Here is a 26,451-nt window from a genome sequence, read left to right on the forward strand (position 1 = left end):
TAGTTTGTGAGGCAAATTTTCAAGTTCAAAGCAAAGGTAAGCAAATTACCTCTTTGAATGTGAACAAACATACACACAAACAAATTACGTCTAAGCCTAGTTATTACCAAAGCAAACAGTGTTGGTCTGAATGGAATGCTCGCAGTTAAACGAGCTCAAGACACAAAGGTCTCGCAAGATGCACGCATGTACAAGCAAACACACACAGTCACAACGTGCGGAATAAATAGCTATGTGTATTTGTAATTACAAGGCACAAACATACTAGAAGTCAAGTCAACTTGAGAATAATGTATATGAATAATGAAAAATGTATATGATGAGGTGATGTTGTGTGCCAATGCGAGAACAGGCACAAGCTAGTTCACCATGCCAGCGGACACACTTTATAGGTTCGCTCGAGTTGATTCACAGAATCCTTCTGCTCTGATTCAAATTCCAGAACGTAAATTGTTTTTTGCGCATATAAAATAACTAAAGAAAAAGAACATCTAATAATAGAATCAAGTAATTGCCGTAGGAAGTCAGGAAAAAAACAAAGGAATGAAAGGCAGCAAGGACCTGGGGCGAGAACAACTGACAAATTCAGTTGAGATGCATGGAAGAAAGACAGATTGCGACCACTTTGGAAGACCATCTTTACGATCTGTCTCCTCTGAGAGCCAGTGAAATTGAACTCATGTGCGGGCAGATGCTGAAGAAACCATTTCCCCATTAAGTCTATGGAATCTTGCATAAACAAATTGTACAAATACTTTGTCAATAAAAGAGAGCCCAAGCTCTTTCAAAGTGTGCAGTGAAACCTGAGCAGGCTCTTGTTTATGTGTGTGACAGCGTGTTTACGTTGTTCTCGACTCCCATCCCCTCAGACGGAGAGAACACCAGGCCCCCGACAGTACCGCTCCTGTCATCCTACCTGTCTGTCTCTGGAGTTACAGTTATGGAGAACATGTGCTGCGTCTCAGTGTCTTCGATAACTTTTCAAAGATCAACAGCAATAACCAGTGTTGGGCAAGTAACTTTAAGTTAGCAACTTAGTTACAGTTACTAGTTACCTCATCCAAAAGTAACTTTGTTACTTCAAGTTACTCATTACTTTTAAAGTAACTAGTTACTAGCAAAAAGTCGCTTTTTTAAAAATTGTATCTTATAGCGGAGGTCAAACATAATCACATTAGAACAGTCGCAGTCATCGGCCTGGGTCGGGAACGAGAAACAATGGGACAGAATCTGCCCCATTATGGCTATTTGTGTGGCCTGCTCAACTAGATAGTCAGGTAATAAAGGCTATCTATCATCTATAAGCCCTAACCCACTTCAAGTGCAATCCCATTACAAAGCCATTTAGTGGCCTAAAGATGCAATGGCAGTGTGCGTGCAAGTGAATGAATGACAATATTGAAACTTTTGATGGGCATCTTTATTGTAATCATTTAGATTTGAAACTATACTTTTAGCAGTGCAAAAAAAAAAAAATCTGCTCTTTTACAGAACACTTAGCAGTAGCAGGAACAAACAATAGTGCAAAACCGATGCTGATGATCATCTCAACACAACCACCAGCAAACATGAACTGCCAACTCCACAGTTGCAACATACCTTGCTACTATATTCAACTGCTTCTGAGATAAAGGCTGTGCAACAGAAAGATAACGTAGTTCTTGTAATGTGTTACTTAATAACGCGTTAGTACCAACACAAGCAATAACCCAGAAAAAAAGAACTTAGAAAAACGATTTTCTTACGAACTCCATTTTAAAGTAACACAAAACTTGACCATAAGTATATGCATGGACTTAAAGTAAACGGACAGTAAAGATAGACATAAAAATATACTGGGCAATATTTGAAAGACGACGACTCTTTTGAATTCGTGAAGAAAAAACACAAATTATGGAAACAATACAAAAATGTTTTGGTTTTCTTTTGGGTACTGGCAATGTTTTGTTTCATGCAGTCATTCTTCTTGTCTTTCAGCATTTCCCATCAGAGGTCGCCACAGACGATGAGTCTTACCTTAATTTATCCTGGTCACGCAAGGCAGGACCTTCATGTCCTCCTTATTTTAAGCAGGATGTTGAAGGAATCATGCCATTCTTGTTTTATTAAATAATTTGGACCAGTAACGCCAAGTACACCAAAACAGCATCAAGGGAAATCAAAGACTGGCACTTAAAACAGGCTACAAAACAGACCTAAGTTCTCTCACACCACAATAACAGGAGCCACCTGGACAAAAAGCACACAAGATTCATCAGTGAAAAGACTTATGTATGTATGTCAGGTTTCCAAATTAGGAGCATCATTTCAACCTGCATACAACTTCTCTGTGAATTTGTTTTTCTTTTGAGTGTCTTTTGAGTTAAAGAAGATAGTCTAGCATCACACTGCTAGTTTTCCTGTCAGTCTTATTGTCCCTCTGTTGACTTGTTCCACCATTACGAGTCGACACAACAACTCAGTTCTGATAAAACTCAGTGTAACTGACCCGGCTATTGCTGGTTCTGTTTAAGACCATCAAACACACTCACATCAAGCACACAGCCAGCAGCATTTTGCAAGATAGAGAGATGAATGGAGAGAAAGGAAAACTGATTCAAGATAAACAACCAATCAAAAAAAGACGCGCTGTCAATCTCCATCGATGCATTCCAACAAGAATCCTCCACAGACTACCAATTGGCCTATTCACAAACAAAATCAGGCAAAACACATCGGCCATCAGCACAACTGTCTCCGAATGCACCCTTACCCAGGTTTTCCTTCTTGTTTCCATTAGGTATTGGGATGCCAAATCGATGGTGTTTATGTCAGTAGCACGGATGTCATTGCAAAAAGGGGGCATGACACTCTGGTCAAACTAGTAAAAAGAAAGTGGTGGGATTAGACCTTTGGAATCATTCAAATTTCAATGAAGGGGAGCAGATGACCTCTCAAAGCTCTGTGTCCCAACAATAGTTTCTTCAGGATTCAGCTGCCTGCCAGGGTGTGATTGCAGTTGATTCAGTAACTCTATAGATCCATTGGGAAGCTAAAGTGTAAGGCGAGGAGGCTCTTAACATAAGGTTTAATCCTGTCCTGAATGTCATCACACAAGTGCGTGCTTCTCTTGGAAATTGATAAGTGAAAGAGAAAAAGCAAGAGGGGCCTCTACCGTAAATGTGTACTATATAAAGTGCAGGAGATATGTATTGTTCCAATAAGACTTAGCTGATATGATAGAAAAGACTGCGTCAGTGGCGTGCAAAAGGCAGCAGAAGCTGAACTCTACTGATGTCAGAGTCAAACAAGTGGCTTGGAATCCAAGTCTCTGGTATTCAATTTGTACTTTCAATGCAAAATAAAGCTTGGCTGAAACCGCTAAGTCCAACAATATGGACAACTAACTTTTCAGGGAGGGGCCTAGTGAGAATTTAACTGTATAGGATTTGGGCTCAGGGGCTTTCAAATATTTTACAGGCTGTGTCACATGGGTGCCCTGCAGCTATAGGCCTGTGACCTGTATTAAGGTTTGATGTCTAAATTCAACAAATATCATGTGGTTTTGAAACATGTCACAGCCAAAGAATGAGGGAAGCCATTATTAACTACACCAGAGGAATAGGAGACAGTCTGCTTTAGTTTTGATAAACGAGAACACAATGTGTTGCACTTCTGAACAGGCATCATGGATGTGGGTGACCTTTACGGAAAGTGTTGGACTAGCGTGAGAAATAAAACCCAATCCCACTGTTATACGAGTCCAATTAGTGGTCAGCCGCTAATGTTGAGTGGCAGCCTAAAAGTTGTTGATGTTATTGCAATAGCTTCGTGATAGCCTTGGTAATGGAGACTATGCGCTTACACAGCAACTTTGATGACCCTAAGTGGGAGGGAGCAGGTATATTCCTGTTAGTTTTCCTCCTCAAATCTACAAGGGGAGTCTGATAACAGGTTCAACATTTCCAGTATAGACAAAGTAAATAGTTACATTCCTCCTGAAATTACTTATTAAAATACATTAAGTATTATTTCTCCACCACAGTGTTTCCAGGGATGTCAATCTTGATCATGAATGTTTAGACTAGATTCAATCAGATACCTTCTATTAGCTGATTTAACCGGAGTATAGACAAAAACATGTGTACTGAAGTGTACTAGTACCGCTATCATGCTTTAGTTGTGGGGAATTCTGCAGCTTTGAGTCCTTCAAATGCCTTCAGGTGGTGACCACGTGAATGATTGGCAGCCTGGTGGTGTTTCTTTATGTTTGAAAAGACAGTTTGGGGAACAAGTGTCCTTTGTTAAATCTTATGTGTGTTGTGTTTGTAAAAGAAGCAGTAGGGAAAAAAAGGAATGCACAGGATGTCGTAGGAGAATAACAGCTTTAAGGTGAAAAGACCAGGGTTTGGATTTCTCTGTGGCTAAATCCCTGCGCTTGTGGGTGTCAGACTTTCTCTTCAGGGTGTAATCCGGCTTGTAACATGGGATCTGACCTCAAGAGCATCCCATTGCTCAATGATTATAGTCTCCATCTCTCACACACGGCTGCACATAAGTGCTTCCACAGGTGTGAGATTCTTCCCGAGGAAAACGCCTTTTTTTGTGTTGGGTCATCTCCTGAATGACACACTTATAATCCAGCCAGGGCTTTGCCGTCTTTTTGATCTTTCTTTGCATGTGCTCCACACACTCGCAACCACACACATACGGCTACACGGGCGGCTTGAGATGAATGCTGTGTTCAATATCCAGCTTGTACTGCCAAAATAGCACAGCCAAGATGATAAGCCACTCTTGCATGTCTCCACCATGTGATGAGCACACACCTCCCAACTCAGCTTCCCTGGTGTCTTGCTCAATCTATGTCATTGTGTTGTCATTGATAGCAGCTCATGAAGCCAAGTCTTTTATGTATGAAAAGAGAGAAGAAAAGATTTGAAGCAATTTAAAAACAACAAGGTCTGATTCATCAGTGTCTCACAGTGCACGACTGTTTTCTTCTTGAAGCTAATTCCCTTTCGTTTATCATTTCAGGCAAGAGATTGCATTCAATGGCATTGTGATCTCAAAAGGTACCGAGGTGAGCCAAGTCCATGACAATTAATAAAAAACAGTAAATACTAGTCAACAAAACAGCTGAACCTTTACACCTAGGGAGAGTAAGATTGGTAAGAATAAAAGAAAGCAAGAAACTCTGACACAAGTCAGGGGTAAAAAGAAAAAATACAATAAGTTATTATGGTCAAACTTCCTCTTTGGCCAAGCAAAACAGACTTGCTTTGTGGCTGCACTGAAATCATGTCATGCCTGACCAGATGAAGGTGCAGGTGTTAATTCCTTGAGGGTGGATCTGGAACAGATTGGGATCTGATAAAGGAACAATCCTAAATCCAATCAAAAATGAATCTAAGCGGTGTACGAGAAGGAATGTATATCTGGAAACAGTCAGTGTTGGGGTAACAAGACACAACAGCAGTACACAGGGTGAGGTAATAGTGGGATTACTGGAAGGTTTTTCCATGTTAAGGGAAGGCAGACTAAAATAAGAATGCTTAATAGCATGCAACAGAAGCAGGTAATACTATCAACATATGCTCAGTGAAAATATATCATTTTTCAATCGTGGTTGATGATAATAGGGAAAATGATGGCTGATGAGGTGGGACAGGTGCAGGAAAGAAAGGAACATAAGCAGGTCCACAAAAGTAGGTGAGGAAAAAGCCATGCAAACATAGCTTGGAAGCAGAGAAGTACCCAGGTGGATGGCCTTGGGGTTCAAACAGGAGCAGTAGAGAATCCCTAAGAGCTGCCTCTGAGCAAGCTGCATGGTCAGGTGATCTGCCTCAGGCAGGACGATTACCTTTGAATTGATTGAATAGACATTTATTTGTCATGAAAAAGTCCATCCTGCAGCAGAACCAAGCGCAAGTCATCAAATTAACTATGAATTTTTTTTTGAAAATTTGAAAAACTGAATAAAATTAAACAAATATAACAAATTCATGTCTAAATATCATAACATAAAAATCATGCATTTCATTTAAACTCCATAGAAGCAAACTGTAATCGAAAGTATCACCATAAAAAGTTCTAATTAATTTCAAAACTGCTTCCACACACTTCCATCACTGTCTTCATCATTTTGTCTTTTCAAGACCTTCTCCATTGTTGTCACAGATTTGCAGCTGTCAAATCAATTCAGTGACACCACCACCACCATACATGCCTAATGTAATGCGGCCACCTAGGGAGAGCCCGTGGCCCAACTGTGGGCCCCGGGCCTGTGGTTAAGAATCACTGGTCTAGATAAGTAGATAGATGAGTTCCACACAGAAGAAGAAAAGATCAAAATGAATTCATCATCTTCAGCTGCTCAACAAATGCTGACACGTGGGTTTTATCAGGGATTTGAAAACATCCCTTTTCTCATCTTCATCATACAACGCTGACAGAGGGATCCTGACATATCATTGTCCGCATGCCAACTTGAAAAACTAGAAAGAAGAGGGTTCAGTGAACTAAAGCAAACTGTTGTTCAGTTTAACATTAACTATTGCAGTGTTGCATGGCGCTTATAGATGCTGTGAAGGTGTTTTACAAACAGGGTGACATTATAAGGATATATATTTTGTCTTGGGCCAAATAAAATATATCAAGGGCCAGAGCATGGAACAGAACAGAACATGGCAGTAGGCACTGTGAACTACAGGGGGTTCTCGATGTGGAGATACAGTGCACTGTGTGATTGTTCTGGACTGAAGTCAAAGGGGGCATTGCAAAAACACCACATAGCGGCTCAAAAACGAGGTGTGGCTCTATTCCCCAGTGTGTTCCAAGTAAAGGCAGCCATTTAGGAAGCAAACCTTTGACTGAAAAGCCACAGTTATGATGATTCAAATTCAAATTTACCAGGAATATTATTCACATCAAAAGATTGGGAACGCTAGATCAGAGCCAAGGTCAGAGGCAGTTGCAGACTGACTTTGTTGGAAGTTAGGGATTGGCAAACATGTTCATCATCTCACGAACATTGAGCTGGGCACTAATAATCTGTGACATTGGGCAGCAAAGTATTTCATTTTCATTATAGGCAGTTTGTGAAACCTATTTCTGGACAATTGAACAATGGCCTCAAAAGCTATTACACACTGTAAAAGGGTGGTGCTGATGGTACCAAAAAAAGAAACAAAAAAAATCACAGTCCCCATAGATCAACACATGAGGTCCGCACTCAAAAAATATAGCAAATTCGTTGTGATTAGTTGAGTACATGCATGCAAATGTTAACCACATGGATCGCTAATGAGTGGGGATTTTCTTGTGATCATAGAGGCAGAATTACAATACTTGATCCTGTGTAAGTACAAATTAGTTGGGGCGGCGTGTGATCATGCCCAAGCATGAGTGATGAATGAGATGTGGGCAGACAAAAAGGATCTTCCACAAACAAAGTGCCTCATCATCAACAAGTCAGGTGGCCCACAGTCTGGTTTTATGCAAATGTACAGAAAAAAAACCCCAATGATAATAACTCGTAGTACCACCAGATCAATGTCAGACTGGTTCAGGATTCTACAGCTCCTTGTTAATGGTCACAGGCCAGACACAAACATGTTCTGTCACAGAATACTCTGACAATATCAGATTAGTTTATTGAACTAGATGAACATCTCACGCCCTCACTTGTGAGCACTCGGATGCTGCTGAGTATTTGACTTCTTTCCTCTCATGTTCAACCTGGTGGAACAACCCTTGACCTCACAGTCTCACGATGCTGACAGCTGGATGAGGGATGGCCTCGGTCAGACGCCTCTTCTAACCTCTACTCTGTGGTTCAATAGTTACCAAAAGGGAGGCCTAAGCCACAAATGCAAGGTTGTGCTGATAAAGACAAAACTACATATTGTTGATAAATGTAACGTTGAATAAGATTCAGGAACACTGGCAACACTAGAAAACACTCATTTTGGAGTGGGGTTTTTACGAGGCACAAACATTGCATTGTGTTCAGTTTCCAAGGATCCTGACAAAGAGTGCTCCCACCATGCGCGGTTTTCCAAATAAAATAATATATCCGGATGTGGATTTGGACATAAAAATTACCTCTCAAGCCGTCAGTGAAAGACTTCCTCGAAAGCATTGGGATGAAATAACTATTCTACGAGAGCCCCAACTATGACAATCCTCGTGTGAACATGGGAAGCTTTGAGTTTTCCCCTGCCTCTAACTGGGAATGGTGGACATCCATTTCTTCTGTAGGAATGACATTGTGTCAAAGTTCTCAGGAACGTTTCACAAAATGAATAAGGTCATCAGAAGTAATGGTGCAACTCTACAATACAACTATGATGTTTAGGATTTTATTTTAACAATGTTGACATGGGTATGTGTCCTGAGTGACAGAACAGCCACACGTAGCTGAAATAAACATACAGAGGGATAGGTAAGAATTGCTGTCTTCTGTGAGCAGGGTTGCTGCGGATTAAGCAGAACTAGCCTTGGTGGTCCCCGTATCTTGTCTAGATGCCACGTGGATGCCTGTTTGGAGTGCTCTGGAAATACCCAGGTGGGAGGAGTCCCTGAGGCAAACCCAAGACAAGCTGACATCTGGAAGTTTCTATGGGAGGCAAGACTACAACCAGAACCGTTATGAGCTCAATAAATGAACAAGGAAAAACATATTTATCTCCTCTGAAAGCTTTAAATACCAGCAAAATCAAAAAGGCCATGGTGCAGTCAGACAATATACAAGTTTCTTTCACTGTAAGATTTCACATACTACAAAAAGAAAAGAAAAAAATCACTTTTCCCTTTTCCTTCAATTTTTTGGTTTTGATTATATTACAAAAGTATAACACACAGCATTGTAATTGAGTTTATGAGCTGAGGTCAGATGTATGTAGCTTGCTTTAACCTACAGGAACGATACAATGCTTAAGTTAAGTCCTGCAGAAATACAAACACTGCATTCAGTGCAGGGCAGAATTCACAAATGAAAGCCATGACTCTGACTTGTCTTAACCTGAACAAGGCCTCACTCCCTTCTTGCACTTCTTGCACGCACACACACACACACACACACACACACACACACACACACACACACACACACACACACACACACACACACACACACACACACACACACACACACACACACACACACACACACACACACACACACACACACACACACACACACACACACACACACACACACACACACACACACAAACATATTTCTGTCCCCACTTCCAGGCTCTTTTCGCTTCATTCATTACAAATAACTTCATGGTGGGATAAAAGCATAGCGTTTCCAGAGCACCACTCCCCCCACTCTGCATAACTCTTTTGGCACCGTGTTCTTTTGACTCCCCCCCCCCTGCCCCCTCAATTCCCTTCTCTTTCTCCCACTCCAAAAAGGACATTCTTATTTCATTAGAGGGGGGTCTAGGAGGCCAGGAGGGTAAACAAAATCTCTGTAATCAACAGCAGGGCATACAAAAACAGAGTTGGCCAATCAGGGTCCAATCTCCTGTTAGATGGAGGAACCGTAGCTAACCGATCTAAATCCACACCTGGGTGCTTAGAAGGAACTTGCCAAGTCAAAATCAACACTTGAATATGAAGAACTTGTGAGGCACCCGGCTAGAAATGTAGCTGAGCAAAGTCAAGGTTAGCCACAGGAAGCAGCGGGGGAAAGTTTGCAGGTCTGCAAAGACACTGATCACACAGACACATGGATCTCTAGCTATTTGTCTATCATTGCTGTCATCTCTGTTTGCTCATATTAGGGAGGGCTCACTCAGGGACAGGATATGAGGATTAGGTATGGCCTTATTGCGCTGTAGCTACACACCACTAAATGGCTCCCATCTGTTCTCCCATAAAGAAGGGCTAATACATGTTAGCCTTGCTTGCCAGAATAACAGCAGTGGATAGATGAGCACCATTGATAGCACCAGCCACAACACCACTCTTCTCTAAAGGCTAATGCACAGAGCTTATTCTATTAGAATGGGATAAGGAGTACTAATACACAGACGCCATGATTATATCTGATGGGAGATACCGAAGGACTTGTTGGAGGGCCTACCTAAAAGGAATATATGTTAAGGAGAAAGAGGTGGAAAGTGCAGGGATATTGGAAAAAACTGTAACGATGGAAAAGGAGACAGAAATGGGGCAGTGTGGTCTGTTTCATTACGGTGAATCCAGACACTGCAGCATTCTCTGCACACATGGACTGGATTATAGGCAATGTGGGCTGCGCAGGCACTGTATAGCTTAGCAATGCTGTTTGCACACATTTCACAAATAAATCTGACTTCAGCATAAACAAACACATGGCCGCGACAAACCATTTACTTAAACACCGTAACTTGCATAGTCCTGGAGGCAGCGCTCCGCTATACTGATTTATTCACTGTGACTGAGGTTAGCGCGAGACTGCTTGTGATGGTCCACCTGTGGGTTATTGGGGGAAAAGAATGAGATGCACTGGAAGGAATGAGCCTGGTTTTCTTCCTAATTCCCACGTAAACACCATTCTACACTTCTTTTGTATCTAATTCCCTCTTGTGTACGGAATATTTATACCTACATTGCTCTTCCACTTAAATGCTCCAAGCAAAGCCGTAACCCTCCCAGCTCCTAGCCTCTTTCGGTGTGTTCAAAGGCATCCTGAGTCTATGGGGGGCTTCAATATAAAACTCTAAAAACAGGAATTATCCTTTATGACTTCACATTCTTCATTTTATGCTTCTTCGGCTGGCAGCCTAAAAAAAATTCTTGAAAGTAGTGTGGTGTATTGTAATTAACAACTGCACACACTGGTGCAGGACATGGCAGGATGACGTGGTTAAGTTTTACAATGACCTAAAAACCAGGACAGACGTGTCCATCTCTGGTTTCTGTCACTTTCGGCATTTTTATCACCTCTAGACCAGTGAATGCTTTAGCTTTCTTGGTGCATATATGGCATCTATATAATCCGCCAGAAAAAAAAAAAAGAAACTAACCCTAACACGCAAATAAAAAAGGAGCTGAGTTGTTATTACCTTCCACCAAAGTTGAGCAATAGAGTGGTTAGTGTGGTAGCATCAATGTTACGGAGCTAATGGCTACTTCAGATGAGTGAAGCCTATTGGGTAGGTGGACAAGAGCACCACATCCTGGCAAAGAGTGGATTAGCTACAAAAAGAAATTCAAAAAATAACTGGGTATAAAAAAACTCACTGTCAATGCAAGGTTCCCATGGCGATGGCCATCATGCCCATATTCCTTCCTCGTCATCCTGTCAAATAAACAAGGGAAAGATGTAATCAACCTTTTTCATGTATGTGGTCAAAATGTATTTACAAGCCATGTGGTTCTGGCTTGACAAATATCGTCCAATTGTCCCACCAAAAACAAATGTGTTAATGTTTAACATTTGGATCGTGCCACATTCATAAAAACAACAAAACAAGATCTCATAACAAACAGAAAACAATGACAGAGAGAGTTGTTTTTTATAATGTTACGATGCCAAGCATCTAGTGGACTACAGAGTAAATTCCTTCAGACAACTACGGAGGAGCTGGGAAAGAGGTGAGTGGCGTGCAAACTGTGTGCCCTATTTAGTATGCAGCAATAGGGATCTTCGTGAACTCAAGCGATGTGGTTCAGTAAGAAATATGTTAGGGAGAAATAGCCACACAATTTTTGGCTGCAGTCAGCTGTGGCTCTTATAATCCACGGTAAACCTGCTTAGCTCTAGATATGCAGCAATGGTCAGAATATAACGGTTTATCATTGAAACATGCTAAACATTAGCACACAGCGACTGACTGTGACGGTTCACATAAACAAGGCCAGACCTCTGTGACTCAGACACACATGTAGACATACCACTACACACACATACAAACATAGAAATACCATTTTTTTCCTCATCAATCTGAGATTGGTAGCGTGATGCAACCAAAGAAAGACTACATCATTCTGACTCTGACAAACACTTTGTGGCTGTTTTGTATTTCCTGTGGAGTCCACTGCCAAGTATCAGGCTGTGGAATTGGCATGGATAAATGAGAACAACATGGACACAACATGCCTGTCAGAGAGCACACGCTCCACGCTGAGACACAGAGCTGGGTTGCATCTCTAGAGGCTAAATACACTTCCTGTGCTTGTCTCCTTCACTTACAATCCACCTGTTTTCTCGTGCGCCGTTACAGATCAAGTAAATGGGGAGAAATAAAAGGGAGTGTGATGGAGCAAAGATGAGACAGAGGGTTGTGTAAAATTCAATGGGGAAAACTGAATGCATTTATCGAGATGAAATGAGTTACATGAAAGTGGAATTAGGAAATGAAGTGCAGATGTTACATTTGCAGAGAATTGTTCACACCACTTAATCATGTTTACTTGCTCTTAATAATCAGGCTGCTCATAAATCCCTGTTCAAAGAATTATCATCCGACCCTCTCGCTCGCTTTATGGACATTAGCGATTCACAATGCCGGTACTATTTGTGATTTAAAAATATAATTGATCCATGTCTCAATTGCTAACTCTTGGAACGTCCCTGACAATTGTTCCGAGCCGTTTTGAAGGAGAACAAGAATGGAAACTCACAGTGCTTTCAGTGACCTTTTATGCTGCCCCACGTAAAAGTAAAACCACAAGCAAGAAGAGGCAGATTACAGAAGGACCTCATAAGACATAATACAAGTAGAGTACTTACTTTGATGAAGGGGGAAATTAAATCTGAATCACTCAAAGGAGAGTGTCTCAACCAGACAGTGTGACCTTACATACCCTGTTGCACACATGGATGCAGACACCAACATGCCTCAGGGGCTTTGCCCTAACCTCTGCTTAACTTCCCCATGGGGTCAAAGGTCAGTTATGAGGAAAAGACATGTGGTGATACGCTGACCTCTGTCAACAAGGGCCTGCTCCTGAGGTGTGGATGTGCTTGACACAAGAGGAAGAATTAGGGTAACAACTTACCTAAAAAATAAACGCAAGAGCTCCTGCTTATTGAAGGTGAAAACAGCAGAAAAATAACTTTGATTCAACACCCATTCAAGTTGTCACCAAATACATCCTAGATTTCTGTGTGGTTGAATTCAAAATTCAACAGTCTCAGAACAACAAATCATGGCTTAATTTTTGCACGAACACTGGATTGTGCTTGTTTAGTATTTTATTAGAACATTCACGGTGTGGTTGTGGTTATGCTAAACGATTATTATTAGAGTCATTTACATGTATATGCTTGAAAAAAAATCACATTGCGACGTTTACTACCATACCAACTATTTGTCTAGTTCGTGTGTACATTTTACTACAGTAGTAATCTCATCCTGGTGCTTATGTGATGAGACATGTAAAATTAAAGTGAATATCAGTCATAATCTGACATTTGTTTTATGCAAACATATCCTAGTTTCATGATCGTCGGGCAGCTATGGAGGGCAGGGAATCCCCGGTGTCCATTCACAGACGTAACACAAAACAAAAGCTTTAGACTTGCTACAGCGAGTGTATCAAGTAGAAAGTATCTCATGTGGAAAGCCCCACAAATTCATCATAAAGGCCCAAAACATCCACGCGCACTTCAGTTTTGGAATCCCCCCATCACTCCTTGACAACATTACTTCTCACAATGTTTATTTTATGTGGAAACCTCTCAGTTAATGAACAGAATGTCGGCCCACCGCTTTGATGCGCTCTCCAGAAAGTAACTTTAACTGTTAACAATAGAGCTCCGCACCGACACTCATTGGGTTTGCACGCTTCACAATACTACACAAACAGTTTGTATTAATGACAAACAGTTTGAACTCTCTTCAAGCACATTAAGTCCCTCCGCAGGGCAGTCTGCATATCAGCGCCAGACAGAGAAAAGTAGCTGGTATGAGAGATGGATGATGAATAAACTAATCTTACACGTAGATCTTACTGATCAAAAACAGTAATTTGGCAGCCCATCTCCTCAGGTCTCATATTGCATCAATGATATGACAAAATCTGATGAGTAAGTCCAGACGAAAGACTTAGGAGAAGAGACAGGGGAAATATTTGCCTCACAGGTCTGGCTACAAGACACTCGGAATGTCGCAGTGATAGAAGTAGTTAGCTCATGAACCTGGTCCAGTGGAGGACGGTGGTTGGCATGTAGGTGTCCCCTTGGTAGACTGCGGTGGTGCACATTTGCTGGGTGCAGGTGGTGAGGATGGTGATGTTGTGGGTGGGCATGGTCTTCCTCGTAGTTATCGGTGATCATCTTCATTCTACTCTGAGTCTGTGACAGCCAGAGAAAAAACACAAACAATTTTAAATACACAGTTACACCACACCGACTTCAGACCTTACATAAACAATGTTTTCCCATAAATCTGCTTGTTTACTTATAAGATGCATGTCAGGAGCCATCGCGACGATAAAACATCACTTGACAGGTCATAAAGTGAGTCGGTCGACTAACCTGATGGAAATATCGTAAGTCTGTCAAAGGTCTGTCTAGCGGATTATAATTTCATTCAATCTGACAAAAGCGAGTAAGAACAGTTAGCAACTGTTCCGCGCAGCCTGAGGCAGCAGTTTCACCTCAATTCCTGCTCATTAAAATGGCTTTCATTTCGACGTCTGCGTGTCTGTAGAGGACAACTATGTAGCGTTTAGTTGTGTGTGGCTTTGTGCAACAGCGTCCAGATGAGTGGAAGAAGCTACTCATTCTGCCAACGTCACTGCACAAGAGAGAGATAACAGCCGCTGGTGACTAACATTAACAATCAGCCTGGACTCCAGTGGGCCCAGCTGTCGGTGTGACAGACAGAGACAGAGTGGGTGCAGAAATATTGACAGGCTCGGCTTCATCCTTTATACTTGAGATACTTCCCCCGGGGCTATGGTTGAAGTGTAAGAGAGGGAGATACACATTACTGACGAGCAGATGGAGAGATATGTGAACTATCATTGTATGATACCTCACTTATAGCAACCTTCTGAACTATTTCCGAAGTCAAAGACCTGAGTTAGAGGAATGACCCTAACACTGGGTTATGTCATCTGTCTGAGCCAGTTAGAGGCCTTGCTGTTGAGCTCTGGGTCAGTTGGAGGTGTGAGGGAGATTTGTTGTTGATGCCAGGAAGGGGAGTGTTATGGCAATCCAGGCGGGAGAATATGAATGTGTGACCACATGTTTTTCTAGGTTGGCATATGACTGGTTGATGCTAGATACAATTGTCAAGGAAACTAGAGTGGACTCTTTTAAGTTGGGAGGAGTCAAAAAGAATCGCAAAATTTTGGGCAATAGGTGAGCTCCTGTCGGAAATTCCTAGTTAGTCGGAGATTCCTCACCACTCCGCTATCAAAGATGGCTTCCCTGGAAGTAAACAGGAAGTAGAATATGTCGAAAGAAACAAACACATTCATTTGCGTTTCCTCTTCATCCAGCGGGTTTTCCAGTTGTAAACAGAGTGCGTTTATATCAAGACGTAGCTTATATCTGGGCTTATGTCTCCTTTTTTTTTTTGCATCCAACTTGTAACTTCATTAAGACAGGCTACAAAAGTGGCGATAGAGTGTTATGAGATGGGACTTTCTTCTGTACTCCTAGGTAAAATGGAAGAGCAATGAGTGATAGCCCTTTGGTTAGCACTGATGCTGCCTTTAGGCAATGCTACTTAGATAACAATCTGGGGCCTAATGATTGAGGAAGCAAGCGAGTCAGTCCCACAAGAGAGGACGTGGCTAGTATTAATGAGGTTAGCAATTAGCTTCTATTGGAGAAAAGCTATTAGATAAGGTGAGAACCTTGACACCGTGGTGAGGGGAGACAGATAAAGAGTAAGGGACGGAGGAGGGCCCAGACAGACATCAGACCTGTAGTTAGAGCAGTTAAAGGGTAGGCTGCTTTGGTCGGCCCTCCTTGACCTCAGGTGTTGACACCAGCAGGTGTGACTGGGTGGAGTTGGCTGCAACGTGACGGTTTGTGCTGACGACTATCATTGAAGTTGGAACGAACAGAAGACTTTTACCACGACACGTATTGCCGTCTATATCTGGTTTGACCAAACATTCCTGTAAGATCTGTTCTCAAGCTTTAACTGGCAGCACTCATCCCTCTACTTTCATGTGGTCACCTACAACCACAACCATTTGAATGCCGTACCTTTTTAAGTGCATGGTGTATGCAAAGCAGTTAGATTTTGGGGATAAAAAAAGTTGTACATGTTGTCAATGTAATAAAGAGAGCATTGTCTGGCCTCCATCTTTTAATCATTGCCATATTATAGAGTTAAATGAGCCAACGCAGAGTGTTCATGTTTTTGCATGTGTGTGTATTTAATATTAATGACCTGTAACACAAATGAAGAATGTAATCGCAGGCTTCTGCAGAAGCTATGCACCCTGGATATTGCATTGTCGACACACACTTGATGACAGATTCTGTACTGAGCTGAAGGTGTATTTCAAGACTGCATTTTAAGGGTGGCATTAATTCATGTGGATGATTCATTCATGTCACTGCTAAGTTGCATCGCACAGCAGCTCTTGTGGACTCACAGCTGCTTCAAACTTCCATTCAACTGCTCATAACATTGTCCTGATTAGAGTGAAGCTGTATTAACATATGGAAGCAGCAGGCTGACAGAAGGACATTAAACAAACATCCGCACAGGCCAATCTATACAAAGTTCAAAAAACATTGTTCTTTTTTCCTTTAATCAGGGCTGTTACATGTGTGTTTGTGTGCTTTCGAACTACACAAACAAGACAGATTGTTCTACATAGATGATTTTTCTAACAGCACATGTGCTTAAATACGGTATGTATCTACCAGAGACGATGGATGCTCAGGTGACTTTATAAGGGCTTTTTAGTGTTGATGGAGTGCAAGAACATGAGATCAGGGAAGAAAGTCATTGGAATGACTTACCTCGGAGAATTATAAATTTCTCCTGTTTTCTGCTTCAAAGCACCACTGGTGTTCAACAATCCATCACCAGGATGGGAGCACTCTGAAAATTCCCACATGAGGACACATTTGTTCTAACTCTTTTCTCTAAAGTCTAAACACATCACTTTTCATGTGTGTGCTTGCGTGAGAGTGCGGCTCGCCCTCAAAGGGTCATAAACAGTCTGAGAAAGAAACGGTTTATCTTGTGCCGCCTGCTCACACACAAACACACATGATGCTACAAAGTGGGATATGGGAAGGTCAGACAGGGCACTGGTATCTGTAAATCTATCTTCTGTCTCCAGATTGATTTTCTCCTAAGAGACCAGGAGTTCCATAATTCTTCGGCATTTCCAGGTCAGTTCCCTTCCATCACTGGCTGTGAAGGCCTTAGAAAGGCAACCTTTGCCGATATGTGTGTCAATGGGTCAGAAGACCGAGGGGGGTGTGTGTGTCATGTTCAACAGCACAACCTCCACAGAGCGCCCTCGCTAAAGAATCAAAGGCACCCAAGGAGCTTAAAGACTCTTTACAGGAACAAGCCATAAAACCTCTATACCACCAGTCGATCTGTAAATCCTAGAGGAGCCATGTGCTCAGAGGTCACAGCAGCGCCTGGTACAAATGGATTTAAGAAATGTTTATGCATGAACGCCCCAAACCAAAACGCATGCAATAATGGAAAAACTAAAGGCAGAATGAAGCTTGATGAAGTGCTCCACCCCCTCCGCTACTATCACTAGCCTGCGAGCCACCTCGTTGCAATTACAGCAAATCACATCATCAGACGTACAGTAACTGCTTGTTGGCCAACGGGAAAACATGATGCATCCATTGGCGATAAACAGATAATAGGCTTTCCTTTATATTCCTAAAAGAGAACTTCAGCCTCTAGCGATTGTTAACTGTTGTCGAGATGCGCAAACAAAAAAACAAACAAACTGGGAAACTGTGTTTCCCAGAAGCCTCTGTGACTCAGGAGAGTGTGTATTTGGACTCCCTGCAGGTGGGTCATTATTGCTAGCATTCATGTTTGCTCAGTCATTCATGTGGTCTGACCAGACCTTTAATGACCCACATACCTTCATTAGCCTGGAGCCCTACAGCAGCATGCAAGAGCAGTTAAATCTATTTACATCTGCTGGACCAAAAATGGAACACCAAAATGTCCACAAGTGATTCACCAGCATTTCTGACAAAGATCTATGTCATGCATTAGACAATTCGCAGACATTTTGAGTCAAACAACACTTTTGTTTTCACGTCATCTCACACAACTCAGACATTGTTTGTTACTGAAAATCATTAACTTATGTCTGTTCCTGGCTTTTGAGTTCTCTATTTTACCCCCGGCTATTGGTCACATGGGGGTGGGAGGATTGCGAAAAACTGCCTTGCATCCCAATTTGTGTTGGCTTTCATCAGACAAAATAAAATGCAGGCTATCTGTGGTAGACGTACCTGCTGTTTGAGTTGGTGCATTAGCCGGTCCTTCTCCCTCTTCAGAGCCATCACCTCATCTTGGGCCTTCTTTCGCTTGGACGACGACAACTCCAGAAGGGCAATGTTGGCATCTTTCTCGCTGATGGCAGCCAGCAGAGCCTGCTGTCTGAGAAAGAGATTGAAGTGTATCATTACAGGTTTTTGCACCTTAAAAAGATACTTTTCAGAACCTTACACAACCTTACACACTGTATCTGTGCGAGAAAATACAACCTAGAATCCTACAAATACTGCCGTGTCTTCTTAAACCTTTGTCCACAGACAAAGTTGAATACAAGTTTCTGAAAACATCCATGTTGTTTATTTAATGAAGCTGCCGAAAAGTCCCGTCAACAAAGGGTTGGTCCACACGATAACAGCGAAGGAAACAAATGTTTTTCATATTGTGACATTGTGTTGACTTGAAGTTCTAAATAAGCATATTGTGGTTCTGCATTGACAACATATGCGATTCATTTATGAGATATAAAGACATCAGAGCATATGCAAGACATTTCCAAAGTGTACTCAAGTGTACTCTGTTCTGGTCAGACAGGTCATCAAAGATTGAAATCAAGACCAAAAGTTTACTAATTTCCTTCAACTGCTTCTTCACATTTCTCTGCAAAGGCATTTTTTAACTTCTCAATCTTAATGACGTGTTTCGAGGCAAATAACTGTAAGATGAGTAACGTCAGACATCTGCATTCAATATACCAATCACCTCCCTGTAGTCACTCGTTACTTCAACCCTCTGTGTCATTTTCCATGGGAAAATGTTGAAGACAGGTTAAAAAGAAGTGAGAAAACTACTCAGAACAGACCCCTGATTCAACTCTACTGGATTCAAAGTCACACTCCAATTCCAGTAGTTCTTCAAACCATATAAAGGAATTATTTTGGAGGCCCAAACTTGGAATGCGGGAAAGGATTGCAAGACGTCCCAGTACCAACAACAGATTCCACAGTGAAGATCTCTTTGAAGTGGTCTGCTAAGTGCACTATGAGTCGCACCTCAGTGTGACTCACAAACACGTCATAATGTAATAGAGCCTAATGGAACAGACTGAGGAGGATATGACATATGGCTGTTAACTACGTCTGTGTGTGTGTTTATGTCTGTGTGAGGGGACAACAAATGACTGTGTACAGGTGTGGTGGAAACGTACCATCAAACTGCATCATGAGACTGGACATTAACATTTACCCCTTGTGTCATCGGTGTAAACGCAATTGCTGTGACACACGATAACATGAACTCAGTGTCATGACAAATACTCTTGTGTAAACAAAGGGAAACATCTAAGGAAGAATATTTTATTTCATATAAATTGTCACCTAATAACATTGAATCTGACAACATCCTTGTTTGTCAATTTTTCATCTCTGTGATAGCAAATTACACAAATCAATGCAAAGTCAATGAAAAGAAAAACAATAACAGTCGTAACATTGGGACAAAGGTGAAATGTTTGCGTGGAGCAAAAGGAATGACCTGTGCTTTTGTTCCTTGATTTCAGTCTCTGCTGAAATCACCAAATTACAAAAATAAGCAGACACAAAAATCTGTGTTTTTACAACAATTATGTTGATGCAGCAACTGGTTTCTGGATTCTCCTAGTTGAGGTCATTAATAAGCAGCTATGTATTTGTGTGTGCCCAGCTGTGGGGGCTCTATTTGTGTGTATTCAGTGCCTGTGTTTGGGTGCATAACATCATAATCACAACATTAATCAAAGCACTAGACCCATTTGACACTTCAGTCTACATTACTGCTGCATTATATAATTCTGGGCAACCTGCTTATTCTCAAAAATGAACAAGATGAAATACAATTAGTCTAGAAACACTGGGATATGAATGAACAGAAGCAAAGGTCTTACTGTGCCTGAACAACATTTTGAATAATGAGGGGATGCATGATGAGTGTGGGGACTTTCCATTGTCTGTTTTAAAAGCACTCCATGACAACAAAGTCATCAGTTCAAAAAAAGATTTTACAGTTTCAGTGGGGAGGTGCATTTTTAACAGGTTCAGACTGAAAAGCTAGACGATACGCTATTTGAAAGACAATCAACGGACACAATCTTGAGATCCTCCAGAAGCAGAGACATAGGCATTCACACTGCTGTGTGTAAGAGAGCACTGAGCCAAAAGCCAAAAGGCAAAGCTTTTTATATACCGATCAACCTTCATCCCAACCCTCGCCTATGGTCATGAGCTGTGGGCCATGACCGAAAGAACGAGATACAAGCGTCAGAAATGAGTTTTCTCCGAGGGAGGGGCCGGGCGTCTCCCTTAGAGATAGGGTGAGAGTTCTGTCACATGGGAGAGACTCCAATCGGAGCTGGTGGATGTTGCCTGGGAGAAGGGCATTTGGCTTGACCTTTTAAAGCGGCTGTCCCCGCGACCCAGCAAAAAGTAAGCAGATGAGGATGGATGGATGAATAGATGGACATAGGCATTCAAAATCATTTTCAGTTATTAAACGTGATATTTTTGAAACACTTGTAATGTTGTACTGCCTGTCCAATCCAGTGTTGAACAGGTACTAGTCTAGACTGTACTTATTTGTCGATTTTGGGTCTATGTGAATGAGAAGAAATGAATTCCATTTTATTAACTAACTTCGACTTGAGTTCCACAGTGGGTTAAATCACTCCCTCTTAATGAAGAGAGCAGATTACAGTGCTGTCTCCCTTTGGGCACAGACAACCTGATACTGTGGGACTCCGCTGACTGATGCCTTCCTGAAACAATTAAACTGAGGGCATTATTATGATTAGTCCACCAGTTACTTCGTCTCCCACATCCTTAATCAGTGATGGCTGTCTCAGGTTCTATACAGTGTGTGTCTGTCTGCTGATTTTTAATAGCTCAACACAAATTCACAGTATTTAATCAGATCTAATTTAGGTGACTATTTGGCCCACAATGTACAGCAGGATTCATTGGTGATAAATGTGTATTCACTAGTCCACGGCTGATTCGGGGAGGATGAGCCACCCGCTTTTCCTCCCCTTCTGTCTTGCTCCCTGCTTGACTTGGCCTGTCCTGAACAAACAAAGGATTATCTTCATTTCCTGTCCTATTGAAAGGTGACAAGGAAATGTTGTTTTTATGACACACTTGTGATTAGTCTCCATGAAAGTCAGACCTTGTGCACTTAGAAGTCATAAGGCAATGCAATAAAAGAGAGTATTAATCCAAGCAATGACAAAGACTGAGCTGAGAAATATCAATCTGCTGGAGTTTTCTGTTTAAGACTGAAGTCGTTATGACAACAGAAGACACAGCATTTGCTCACATAAACTCTGAGAAGTTGGATTCGGAGGAGGAGAGGAGGATCGCCAGAGGGGCCGGACTGACATCTTATTTATAAGGGGAGAAATTCTCAGTTGGACCACAACATGTGATTTCAATTGAATGCTCATGAGCCATATTGAAACCTTTGAATCTACATAGGTGGGAGATGGATGGCTAAAGTACATGACCATGCGATGAGAGGTGAGAGGGAAAAGGAGGGGAAAAGGTCAGCCAAGATGAGATGGGAAAACAATATGTAGGGAAGGGAGAGACGCAGGAAAGGTGAGTCTGAAAGAAGCAAAGTGAAGAGAAATTGGGGTTCAGGATTTCTGACAGCAGAAGACAAGGGAACACTGACACATAGTTTAACAAGTGACAAGAGCACCTTGACTGAATCAGGGATCAGAATAATTTCTTTTATCCAGCAATCTCATCATGAGAAAAGAAGGCATTGAAAGAAGTATTCCGCCTGTTGAGAAATATGGAAGTCGGGGTCAAGAAGTACACAAAAACAACCAGAGTTGTCAAAATACAAAGTTTACAAAGTGGCGAAAAGTATGTATTTGACGAGAGTTAATACCACCTTTGTTATTAAGAGGCCAAAAAAAGGAAGAAAAGTGAAGTGAAGGGAAAAAGCAAAGGTAAAGATTTAGGAGTCCCAGCCCATGCTAAATCAGCTCTGCACACTTCATGCTGTTATTCGAAGGCGTCTCGCTTGAGGGATATGTGTTTATAATTTGTGTTATGACTTACTTGAAATTATGAGTGTGGAAAGTCAGGGGGACAGAAACAGATGCGTCCATGTGATGCCCGGGGGAGCTATCAATACAGCCTGCCCCTAAGTGCAGCATGTGCTCGGCTGCATGCTTTCATGTCTGCGTGCATGTGTGATGTATTCGGTTGGAGAGAACGTGGGGAGCCAGCTAATATCAGTTCCCACAACATCCATTACGAGCTGTTCAAGTTTGTGATCATGCCTGTGCACCACTTAGCTGTCCACTTCTGCACAAACATTCCACCAGCATTTTATGGGCCTTCCTTGATTGTGAGTGTCTGAAGGTACGGTGTGGAGCCGGGGGCCCCTGACTAGGCAGAAGTGGAGGCCTGTGGTGAGAGCAAGCAGAGGACATGAGAATAAGGCATGGTTGAGTGACACTATTATTTATGGTCGTGTAACTCAGTGTTATTTATAACAGAAGAGGTAGAAAAAAACCTATATTTCAAACATAAAACATTCTCTGGCTCATTCCTTCGCACAGTTCAGAACCTTTGGACAAATTCTGACTTGATTGATCTCAGCATTTAATCTGGAATAAATATTACAAATGCTTTTTAAATTCTATATATGGAGATTAGAGATTTTAAGATGGCCCGACCTTGCATGCTAATCTCAGGGGGAAAAAAATGACAGCAGATGTTTCAACCTGAATTGAGCCAGTTTGTGTGTTTTCAATTCTCTAATAAAATATACAACCCACTTACTCTGCCCACCCCGACCCACTCACAAGAGCTCAGACCAGTCCGAAACAGGCGGGGCTGGCAGGGGAAGGGGTCTAATTGGAAGAGTATGTATCAGTTTTACAGCAACAACAGGGAAAATACGAGGGGACCAAAATCAACAAATCTGCCAAAACTAGCCAAATGTTTAGAAAGGGAGCAGGGATGAGGAGAGAAGGCTGACTGCTCCCAGAGATGAGCCGAACCAGACGGCCACTGCTGCATTCCAGCCAGAGAGAGGGGGAGAGATATAGAGAGACCAAAACACAAGAAGAACACAGACCAGGTGGCCCACAGCCTGCATGAATGGACTTTGCAACACATTAATATATTTGTTAAACAACGCCAATATCTATTCACTTTTGAATATTAGACTTCAGACCAAATACTTCATCATCACACTCAACAAAATAGATCTTCCAATGTAATGTAACAACTAACTTAACAAATGACGACTAAAACCAGGTCGATCACAATCAATAAAAAAGGTATTCGGTTTACAACCCCACAGATTGTTATAATGTCCTGTGGGGATCAACGAGGGGTCACTGAATTCCTGTTGTTGTAAAACAGCAGAGATAAACAAACAAGGCTCAGCGGAACATCTGAGAGGACAGTGATGTCACAGACATTTTTGTGCCATTTGGATGACCTTGTGTTCCCCCATATGGGAGTGCTGATGCCCCAGTGTGTGTATATCAGCGTGTGTTGGCGTGAGACCTTTCGCTTCAGATCAAGAAAAACACAATCCATATCAAATTGGGCAAAATCTCTGCAGCAAGGTGACGGCACACCCTAAACCAATGGGGAGTTTCCCAAAGACAGACCAGCGTTTTCCACTCATTTTTGGCTGTAATCGTAATAGGGCTGACAGACAGTGTCGCCTCAGGGGGCAGGAAATGTGACGGGGGGACTGCACTGTAACAACCCCTGCACAACACCCCGACACATGGTCAGATACAAGTACAGGCACAGGCTCGAATCAGCTGCAAGGTTGTTTAAAGCTCCCTGTCATACTGGAGACATGAGGGTCACGAAACAGAAAGGCACAGTGAAAGCACAAATATTGTTTAGGTTCTAAACAGGAAATACCACCTTAAAGGTATATGTAATTGTACACAGTTATCGACAAAAGTGTTTCACATGAATACATTGTTAATGAATGAAGAAGGGATGACCGTTGTAAGTCAGGATCATCCTGTAATGTTTTATTTGTGTAATATGAGGCACTGCCATCCCTACTTCACTTCTTCAATTGATTTCTATTGTTTTTAACCCCACAACAAACTCAGCATGGCTCACAGTCACCAATGCAGGATAGTCAACAAGGCTACATTTTACTCAAATTGGTGGTTGTTGAGTCAACTTATCCAGTTACCATGGAGAAAGAAGAAGAATGACAAAACTTTTTGTCATTCTTCAAAAAGAGTTTTGCCACAACAGGGCTCAGTATGTAGGCGGCTGTTTGGCTGGCTAAAGGTGTACTTATTAGGTGTGCAATTACTCATAGAGTGCTGAAGGTTTGAAGTCTTGAAACAATCCATTCATCAGATATTTCCGTTTCTGTAATATATTACGTCAATAAAAAATCAGGGCCTAGTTATAGGTTCAATTGACCCTATACAACGATGAACGAAAACATTGATGACAGTTAGCATTCACTATTGTCAAAGGTAGCACCGACAGATTTGTTGGAAAGCATATGGTGCTATGTCTGACAACTGAAATCTGTAGTTAGATTTCACTACAAATGCTCTCTTTTTCCTTCCAGGAGGATGTCATAAGCACTTGTCAGAACTGTAAGGCAAGCGGCAACGAGGCCTCTACTTTCAACTGTCAGAAATGTAAACGACCAGAATACTAGAAGGACATATTTTGCATTGCGTCATTCTAAATGGCCGTCCTCCACGACGTCCCGCCACTGTGTTAAAATAACCAACATCTGTCGAACAGTTCATCACAAAACCTCGGACAGGACGGGCCTCTGCAGTCTCCTGTGTTTCTTTAACTCCTCCTCTTGTCCTTATTCAAAGAGAAAAATCCAAGCACAGGAGGGGTGTATGGCATCACCTCCGGCTTGGACCTCTCTATCATTCACCTTTTTTTTCCTCTCTCACTCATCATCCTCTATTTGGCTCACATGTGCCCTGTACTCACTCCAGACTAGGACTAAATATTAAGTTCAAGGAGGTTATGTAAACACGTTGAAACAGCCATCCTTGGCCTAAGTAATACCCTGAACCCTTCAATTACCCGCCTTGCTTTCCTCTCTCCTCATTCTTTCTGCCTTTCCTGTCCTCTATGCTGATTCTCTCACTTCGGTCATCTAACTCTGCAGCCTGGAAATACAGCGCACACTCATGACAGGAGGCCAGAAAGCCTTAAAATGTCAGGGGCACAGAGTACAACACACACACTAGCTGATGAAAGACGCGTCCAGAAACAGTGGGGAGTGAGTACCCCAAGTGTATTTTCTCAGTGCTCCAAATGTAGGGCCTGGCGGTGGACCACAGCTGAACCACAGCCGACATGCGGTGGAATGGGAGGCCGCCACACTCACTTCCCTTAAAGGAGCCATAGACGCACACACAGACAATCACAGAAATCCTACACACATGTTCTGTGATTTCCTGGACAGCAATGTCATAGCGATGTTTAAAGAACGGTTATGGTAAAGTGACAGATCTGTACGGGCCGCTTCCCAATTTGTGGGAAAGAGCCTGGTCAATTACACAACCCAATTAATGTGGTTACGGCAACACAGTGAGGATTTCTGCCAGAAAGTGTGTGTGTGTGTGCGCGCGCACCATAGTGTGTGTACTCCCTGTTGGCCGGTGTTACTTTTAGAATTATAGCTTTCTTTGGAGCACGGACTGGACTTCCCGTCAGTTAAAGGACATGCAGGGTCACACCAGCATTCACCCAACACTCCATCAGCTAATCACAGTTAGATCCAATTGCAACCAGCATCATTTCAAAAAGCAGCTATTCCAGCTACAGAACTAATGTGAAATGCATTGAAATGTTAATTTATATAAAATGTCCCTCCCGGTTGACGTTTTTATGATTTTTTTTTTTTTATATGTCCTCAAAGCACCATTTAGTTGATTCTAACAATAATCTTACGTCCATCCAAGCACAAAAATGTCATGAACAAAACTAGAAAGAAATCATTATGCAACAGGGGCTCATCATAATCAAGTGGCTTCGGTTGCATTTTTAAAGCT

At 42.0% G+C, this 26,451-nt stretch overlaps 1 protein-coding gene across 1 annotated transcript in view; it reads right to left on the reverse strand.

Moving 5' to 3' along the window:
• Nucleotides 1-6,789: 6,789 nt before the first annotated feature.
• Nucleotides 6,790-26,451, reverse strand: part of LOC128749139 (ERC protein 2-like) — an 89,523-nt gene continuing 69,861 nt past the window's right edge. The window contains exons 13-16 of the mRNA XM_053848418.1: nucleotides 18,401-18,548; nucleotides 14,123-14,278; nucleotides 11,221-11,278; nucleotides 6,790-8,614 (exon numbers count right to left, since the gene is read on the reverse strand). Of these exons, the coding sequence (XP_053704393.1) occupies nucleotides 11,252-11,278; nucleotides 14,123-14,278; nucleotides 18,401-18,548 (331 nt within the window). The 3' untranslated portion in view covers nucleotides 6,790-8,614; nucleotides 11,221-11,251. The remainder of the gene's footprint in view (nucleotides 8,615-11,220; nucleotides 11,279-14,122; nucleotides 14,279-18,400; nucleotides 18,549-26,451) is intronic.

This window comes from Synchiropus splendidus, chromosome 18, assembly GCF_027744825.2.
Source record: "Synchiropus splendidus isolate RoL2022-P1 chromosome 18, RoL_Sspl_1.0, whole genome shotgun sequence".
Classification (NCBI taxonomy): domain Eukaryota; kingdom Metazoa; phylum Chordata; class Actinopteri; order Syngnathiformes; family Callionymidae; genus Synchiropus; species Synchiropus splendidus.